Source organism: Tupaia chinensis, unplaced genomic scaffold (genome assembly GCF_000334495.1).
Source record: "Tupaia chinensis unplaced genomic scaffold, TupChi_1.0 Scaffold138910_1, whole genome shotgun sequence".
NCBI classification, from domain to species: Eukaryota; Metazoa; Chordata; class Mammalia; order Scandentia; family Tupaiidae; genus Tupaia; species Tupaia belangeri.
In genome coordinates, this window is record NW_006198801.1 from 1,739,586 (window position 1) to 1,747,798 (window position 8,213).

The 8,213-nt window shown below is 50.0% G+C and overlaps 1 protein-coding gene across 1 annotated transcript in view; it reads right to left on the bottom strand.

The window, feature by feature from the left end:
* The window catches only part of HNRNPL (heterogeneous nuclear ribonucleoprotein L), a gene marked incomplete at its 5' end in the record, with an annotated part of 10,351 nt that extends 3,867 nt beyond the window's left edge, over positions 1 to 6,484 (bottom strand). The window contains 7 exon segments of the mRNA XM_014592946.1: positions 1 to 47; positions 159 to 230; positions 3,582 to 3,654; positions 3,739 to 3,835; positions 4,611 to 4,696; positions 4,816 to 5,053; positions 6,366 to 6,484. Coding sequence (XP_014448432.1) covers positions 1 to 47; positions 159 to 230; positions 3,582 to 3,654; positions 3,739 to 3,835; positions 4,611 to 4,696; positions 4,816 to 5,053; positions 6,366 to 6,484 — 732 coding nt within the window.
* Between the last annotated feature and the right edge of the window lie 1,729 nt (positions 6,485 to 8,213).

Below are 8,213 nucleotides of genomic sequence, written 5' to 3' on the forward strand. Positions count from 1 at the left end.
GTAGCCCTCATCATGGTAATGGCTGTGGTGCCCACCGTGGGGCCCTCCTGGGGGATGGGAAGGAAAGAGAGGGAGGACGGGTGAGAATTTGCGCGGCGGGCGGCGGGCAGGGGCACATGAGCCACGGGAGTCCACGGAGGGGAACCCCCTGCCCTCACCATATTCTGCGGGATGATCTCCCAGGAGAGGGGGCTGCCTCTGGCGTTTGTTGGGGTTGCTGCCAGGGTCACCTGTGGACAGAGAAAACAGTTAAGAGTCTAACATGGAAAGAGAAGTGTCTCCCTCCTGACTAGAGGCTAATCTCAACGTCCCTCAGCTCCTATGGGCCGTTCTGTGAACCTCTGCCTTTCCTTACAAGGACCGCAGAGCTATCCTTCCTACAGCTCAACCCAGGGTAGGCATGAAGCCCAAGACACTTTCCCCTCCTGCACACACCAAAGTCACTGGTGTCTGCCCTCTGGTTGAGGATGAGGTCACGTTTGTGCTCACTTCGGCAATGCACTTATAAAAATAGATGAGGCCAGGTTGTGTGTGCTTTCTTGCCTTGGCCCTGGTGGGAAGACTAGCTCTTAGGCCCTCTGGGGAAGATATAGTGGCTATAGAAGCTGACAGAGTCCAGAATAGCTTTCCAAAATAGCTCCCAGTGAAGGGAGCAGGGGTTGAGAACAGGGAGACTACCCCACTATAGGCAGAAGGAAGATGCAACTTGGCTCTCAAGCCCCAAGGTCCCAGGAGTTCTAGACCTGATGCTCTAAGTAGTCCCTTCTTTCTCAATCCTGACCCCGCTCACCCTCCCACCCCATCACATCCAGCCCAAGGAGAGGGACTGTAGGAGTTCACAAGCAGGGGAACAGCAGAATCAGTTCAAATATGCAGTCATGTACAAGGCATCAACATTCACAGACCCAACAATGGCGCATATCCACCTCCCAACCCCAGCTGCAATTCAGAATCACTACCGTTAATTTAGCACTTAAATGGCAAACACTGGACTAAGTGCTTTACAAACATCACAGCTTCTTGAATTCCTCACAACAACCCTATGAGGTAGGTTTTAATATTTCAGTCCCAGTTTACAAATATTGAAAATTGAGCAGTTTACTTTTAACTGAGCACCTGAAAAACACTTTGGCCCAACGTCACAAACAAGTTAGTGACTAAGTCAGGAATTGAACCCAGGTCTAGCTGATACCAAAACCCAGAGCTGGAAATCACTGCCCTTTCTTGCTACCTAGCCTGGGTTTTGTTTTCAACAACCAGTCATTACAAAGATGGAAAAGGGCTACTTACAGCAGAAGTACAGAGTACAATGTCCATTTGTCACAAAAAACAAATCTGTATTTTCTCTTACCATTGGACGCTTCAACAGTGAGTTAGCACAGTTCTGAAAGATGGCGTCCCATCAAACATACACTGCGACCCTGCATCACATGGTTTTACAGTCATAAATACAAGTTACGGCACACATCCGCTACAATTTTTTTTTTAAGAATTGTTTTAAAAGTCAATGCTTTAAGTCAAAATGGCTCACAGATGTTCTGTCCTCAGAAGATATCAGAAAGTGGAAATAAAGGTGTATGAAGTGGGTAGTGTCCCTCCATGTTGTCACCTCCTCACATTATGTGCTGCAGTGCGGTGCTTCTGGCTGTGTAGCGCTCCATGTGCGTGTCTCCTGGGTATGAAGTGTGCCAGTGGCCCCGCTATGCCCGCACTTTTGGCCTTGGGAGCGCGCCTGGTTACCCACCAGCAGGTAACTGTGTGTCTCTGAGCTGTTTGGCTGTCTGGTCTTAGGTCAGTTTTTTTTTTTTTTTTTTTTTTTGATTTTTTTGTTGTTGTGGTTTAAGCTTTTTTCTTTTTGGGATTTGTTTCTGATTTCCAGTTGGTGCAGATTATGTTGGCAGCCGGTGACTGCAGAAAAAATATCAAAACAGAAAAGAAAAAAGAAGGCCCTCCCCAAACCAAAGGACTTAAAAACCAAAACCCATATGGCGAGGAATGGAGAGAGGATCCTATTGTCTTGGAGGCCCATGGAATCTACTTCAGTCTATGAATCGTTCTCCGAAAAGAGCACCGCTGGCTGGCTGAGAGAGCTGTTCTCTGTGTTTCCTACTTCTGTGTACATTCTCGGGTTCAAGTTTGCTTGGATTTTGCCTTTTTTTAAATGTTTAATAAAAAAGCAGTGTCTGCTGCCATGTTGCGTCTCTTTCTCTTTGTCTCTGTCTGCCTCTGCCTCTGTGCTTGTAGCTGTTCCTTGGAGCGCGGTGTGGTGTTCTTGATGTAGTGAGCTCAAGTCTGCAGCTGTTTCTGGGGACGTGGTGGAGGCTGCATGTTCTGTTCTCTCCAAGAAGAGCTAGTGGTTTTCTACCCTGTGTGTTGGTGAGCAATGTGCAGAGGCAGAGCCGCTGAAGTATGGTTCCCGAGGGGGTGGCGAAGCACCGACCTCACTCCAGGTTACCTCATCAGCCCTCGTTTTTTGGGCCCCAGGCCTTGGGGCGGCCAAAGTTGAGAGGCATCAAAACGAATGCACAGCCAGCCCCTGCCACTAGCCCCTGCCGGTCTGCACATCTTCTATTTATGTTCCTTGGAGAAGAAATTGTTGGTTGCCATGTTTCTGTTAGCAGTCATGTAATGCCATTGCCCGCTCTGGTACATTCACTTGGTCACCAATTTGCCTCTGACTTTTGGAGGGAGCAGCCAGGCCCACAGGGCCCACTGTGAGATCCTGGGGAGGGTCTAGCCCACCCTGCCCACTCCTTCCCAGCTGCAAGGGCAGGACAGGCCTGCCTAGGACCAGGAGCCTCTGGCCTCCCAAAGCCTGTGCGATGTCAGCAACCGGCCTCCCGTCTCAGCCCATGGCCTAGCCCGGCGTAGCAGACCAAGACAGAAACAGACGGTCTCGCTGAGGGCGTGCTGCTCTTTTTCACAGGTAATCCAGCACCTCTCCCCCCTACCAAAGGCAAACCATTCTTGAGACACACACTAGGAAGGGGGGTTGTCCATCTGGGCCCTCTGCAGAGATGTTGAGTTCCCCCTACAAATGAGGTGAGGCATTTCCACCCTGATCCAATCCAGTGTTTCACCTCCACAAGGTTAGCTTGCCCAAAGGCTCTGCTTCAAGAGCCCAGGAATCCTAATCATCTCCAGTCCATCACCCCACAATCAGAACCTCAACAGTAGAGAACAAGAGGACCATTTCTGAGCAGCAAGAATGGAGAGCCAGTGTCCCTAACCAGGCTCCAGAAGAAAAGCAGCAGACTCCACTTGGGAACTGCTACTGGTTTCTCAGCCATCACCATGCTTTGGTCCTCTGTGAGGCCCCCCGCTTCCCCATCCCATCCAAGCCTCTGCTTTGACTCCACACTCTCAGAGGCCTAAGAGGGCCCCAAGCAACTTCTAGGACCTGCTGAGGCCCCTCATTTACCCTCTCCCACTGAGGTCTTTCCCAAGAGGTGACCCCAAGGCCCTCCCATGTCCACAGGGAGCCCAATGGCATTACATAACCCTGAGCCCAGGTCTATGAAGTGCGCTAGTCGAGTGAAGGCGAGCAGGTGTGTTTAGAACAAAGTGGTCGTTGGGATTACCTTGTCCACTGAGGTTGGGATTGGTATAGTCCCAAGTATCCTGATCGTTCTTAAACACATTCAAGCGTGTAGGCTGTAAGAACAAGACAAAGCACGAGATCAGTCATACCCCAGCATATGTGGAAGCAGACAAGGGACAGTTGCTTCCCAGATTTACCTTTGCATATTCGATCTTCAGAGTACAACAGCCAGAGTAGATATCAGCCCCATTGAGTGAGGCCTTGGCCCGCTGGGCACTTTGCACAGAGTCAAACGTGGGTGAAGTTAAGGAAGGGCCTTCATCTTGTCCCAGAGAGGGATGAGGACAAAGCAGTACCTGAAGACTATGCTATGTGTAGCCTTGGAGCCCAGTCACTGGACACAGCCATCATGCTCAGGGGAGAAGTCAACAGTGGTACTGAACTAGAGGTTGCCCCTGTAGGCAGTCACTGGCCAGAATTCTCATATTCTGCACTGCACCCAAGCTGCCAGCCTGGAGGTGGAGGCAACTTTCTCTGCTGCCACCCAAGCCAACCACCTTCTTCCCTAATCTCATGCAGCTGACTAAACCCCAGCCACCTGTCTTAAGCTGTCTACTGATCATGTCACTGCCCTATCTTCTTCCAGTCTCTATGATGAATCTCTCTCCCCCTTCTCAGCTGCTCTGCAGTTCTCAGATCAGGTTTCTCAGACACTAAGCTCCTGCTCATCTTAGGAACTCTGCAGAAGCTGCTGCCTCCTTCTACCTCCAAAACAGCAGTGATCTCCTCATGGAAACAGGACAGCATTCCCTCAGGTATCTTCCCAGGTCCACTTCTAAGCTCCTCTCCTCTTGTACGTCACAGCACCGCTCCCTCCCCCTTCGCTTAAAGGTTCGTGCACCACACTATGTCTGATCCCTTATCTCCACCATCATCAGACCATAGGCTCTTGAAGGCATCTGCCACATGACAGGCATTTGTTTCACACATGCTGATTCGAAGAATGGCCCCCTGCCAGGCTCTGTGAGAGCCCCCACCCAGGGAACACCTATTTTCTAACAAAGGATATTCCACCATAGCCTGGACTCCATTCTTCCGGAAAATGACAATTCTCTGAACAGGGCCACAAGGATTACAGATAGTGTAAAGAACATCCTGTAAAGGCAAAGATTGGCAAGATGAATGGGCACTGGCAGACACAGCTTGGGGAAGGGGAAAAAGGGAAGGGATGAGATCTTGTGGGGGAGCCTAGAAGGATGCCAACTGGCACACACCGTGGTAATGGAATAGATGGGGTTCAGTATGGTAAAGAGAAGCACACTGTTGACACTCCGAGAGTCATCTGAGTCCCCAGGACGGGAGATCTTCTGGCTGGTAGAGTAGTTGACGAAAGCCGGGTGACCAGCAATATAGATCTGGTTGTCAGCTGCGTAGTTTACTGCGTTGCAAGCCCCCAACACATCTTCAAACTCCACCAGTGCTTGTCTCTTTTTAGGCATTACCACCACATAGCTGGCAGAGAAAACACAAGTTTCAACCCACTCAGGGGGATGGAGACGAGAGGTGACTATCCTTCAATCCTCTGTGAACTGACTCCTATAATACCTGAAAGCTTTCCTGACCTAGCACCCCCATGCCGCAAGAAGCACAAGAAAAAGATAGCTGTGCTATCAGTTCCTCTTAGAAAGTCTTTCGGACCCTTCCTCATCTCACTCAGTCAGATGCCCCCAATAGACTCGTACACTCACCCTATTAGAGCACTAATCACTCTGGATGGGCAACTTTCTTGGAGAAGAATCTAGAAATTTTGTCCGTTCTTACACTCCCATAAACTAGTATGTGCCAACTACTCAGTAAGTAACTGCTGAATGAGCCAGCCAGGTGGCATGGTAAAGATAGCTGGATCCCACATGGCTGACTATGCAATTTAGTCCTGGATACAGTGGCTTGAAAAACATGCCAGGTACATGTACATGTGTGTCCCAAATCCTGAGGGTGAAGAAGGGATTGTGGCTGCCCCTTCCCAGGGTGAGATGGGTATGATTTCTTACTTTATCTCTGTCTATGGAAAGCATGAGACCTGTAACAAAAACTAAAACAAACCAAAAAACTGCTGAATTGGGACCAGCAGGTGGCATGGTGGTTAGGGTGCTGGACACTCCCACATGGCCAACCAGGGTTCGAGTCCTGAATCTGGTGGCTTGCTTTCTCACTTCCTCTCTCTCACTCTCACCCTGTGTCTCCCTCTGGTCAAATTAAAAATTAAAATGAATAAATAAATAATTATTTAAAAAAACAAAACTGCTGAATAAAATGAATGTTGGGAACCAGCAGGTGGCATAATGGCTGTCGCTGGACTCTCCTAACATCGACCGTGGTTCAAGTCCCGGACCCAGTGGCTTAAACTTACACCAGGCGGGCATGCATGCGTGCCCAAGATCCCAAGAAGAGAACGGAGGAGAAGGGATTGCGGTGTGGCCATCCCTCAGGGGGTGATTTCTCACTTTCTGTCTCTCTGTCTCTGTTTTTCTGGCTAGTGCATGGACCCTGTAGCAAAAACCTCTCAAAAAAAAAAAAAAAGAATGTTGACTAGAAACTGTTAAGGCAAAGGAGGAAGAAGGAAAGGAAAAAACGATGTGGTACCTGCTACAACCTGACCCAAAGTATAATGGCCAACCCCAGAAGTGCAAGAGCTGCAGGACTAGGCAAAGGGCCCTGGACCAGAATGGCAAAATCACCACTCCCAACCAAAAACCACTGACACATAATGAGCCAAGCAGTTGACTTCTCTGGAAACCCACGCCTTGGCCTCCAAGCCCAGTACCTGATGGGTCCAAACTCCTGTAAGGCCTCCACAAGGTCAGCTTCCACCACGCCGTCAATCAGGCCCCTGATGTGGACAACTGGGGAGGCAGGGGTTTTGTGCGGGTCATCGTAGTTCTCCTGACAAAGGAAGCAGAAACAAGGCTTCATTTTCTACTGTACAAGATGGCAACCACTGACTTCTGTGCTGTCAGAAGTCCAGTCAGATAAGACAGTTCGGTGACACCTAGGATGCACAGAGCAGATAAGGGACAGCAATTCAAGCCAATCACCTCAAAGGGATTCTGGACCGGCAGAGCATGGCCACGAAGTGAGTGGCCACCTGCCCATAGGAAGTTGCTGTAGTTTCTGAGGAAGGCAGAATGGAGAAAGGACTAGTTAAGTCTCAAATCCTATATTCCTCCTGAGCCCGTCTTTCTTTCCACAGGTCAATCAGGACTCATGGGAAAGAGCAGCTTAGAAAGGGATATGCTGGCAAGAAGCGTTTCTGCTGCAATCAATGACACTCCCCTTTGCATGTGCCCCCAGTTTCTGCCCTTTCACTGGCTGAGTGAGCAACTGTTACCTAGCCAAGCATGACCATTCCCCACTGCTCACCCTTGGTATGGGTGGAGCAAAAAGAACATGTGCTGAGAAGCAGTGGCAGCCAGGCCAGTTGGCCCCTCTGGTCTCAAATCAATCTCCCACCAAGATCTGTGTTAGGAAATACTGCCTAGTCCAGAGTAAGGAAAAACTGGTGCAGATCTTTCAGAGAAAGGAACTCTAACCTGTACCTTTAAGAACCAGAGGGCTGCCGGGGTGGGTAGGTATCTTTCCGCTCACAGGAACCAGGAGGAAAGTAACTTTCTCCTCCACCTCTCCTGGGCTGTGGGCCCAGCTCCTGGCTGAGCATCCCCGGCAGAAGCCCATGGGGGAGGAGGAGCTTATAATCGGATTCTATTTCAGGAGTGAACTTCACAAACCACAGGCAGCATACCCTCCCAGTGATTCCCAGCTTCCCGGCTGGAGTTCCCATCCTGGCCCTCATCAGCTCTGTGACCTAACTGACCTGATCATCTCATCTTGCCCATTCTCTCTGTAAATGGAAATCCTAACACCTTCCAAAGACATGTTAAGTATTCAAGTTAAGAGGTCTTTCAAACATGTGGAAAACTAACAAAGATTAAAATACTACTAAATTAGCTGCTTAACCCTGGAAATACTGGAACTGGAAGATTTTAAGAACTTATTGGGACTAGGGGGCTGGGCTCCTGGCCAAAAGTAACAACTGGTGGTCTTTTCGGAGTGGAAAAATAGAGGTTGGATCCTTTCTCCCATAGAAACGTAATTAGGGTAATACTCTGGTTTATGAAAGCCAAACTTGGGATGGTGGCTCCAAAGCCTGGCTCAACCCCCAAAAGCTAAACAAAGCTATCTTCACCTTATCAACAGTCAAAAAAGGGGGACATATTTTGTTCTCGGCGTCATCTCCGAAAATAAATCATTTTATCCAAGGAGACAAAATTTGAAGCTAAAGAGAGTAAACGGCGGTCAGACGAAATTCCCCACTCAGGCGAGAACGTGGTCCACCTCTCACCGGTTCCCGCTAATAAGACGACCCCCTAACAGCCCACGAGGGCAGCAGGAAAATTGCGCCTGCGCACGGGGCGAGACGAAAAATGATAAAGAGAGAAAAAAAACCGGCCCGGCCGCGTGCCTGCCCCCCACACGCAAGCCCGCGACGCCTGCGCAGTGCGCCTCCCGCAGTCCGAACTGCTTCCTCCGCCCCCCCACCACACTCTGGATTGCGCGCACGCGCAAGCGCCTGTCCTCGCGCAAACCCCGCCGTTTGCCCAACGCCTCCCCCTCC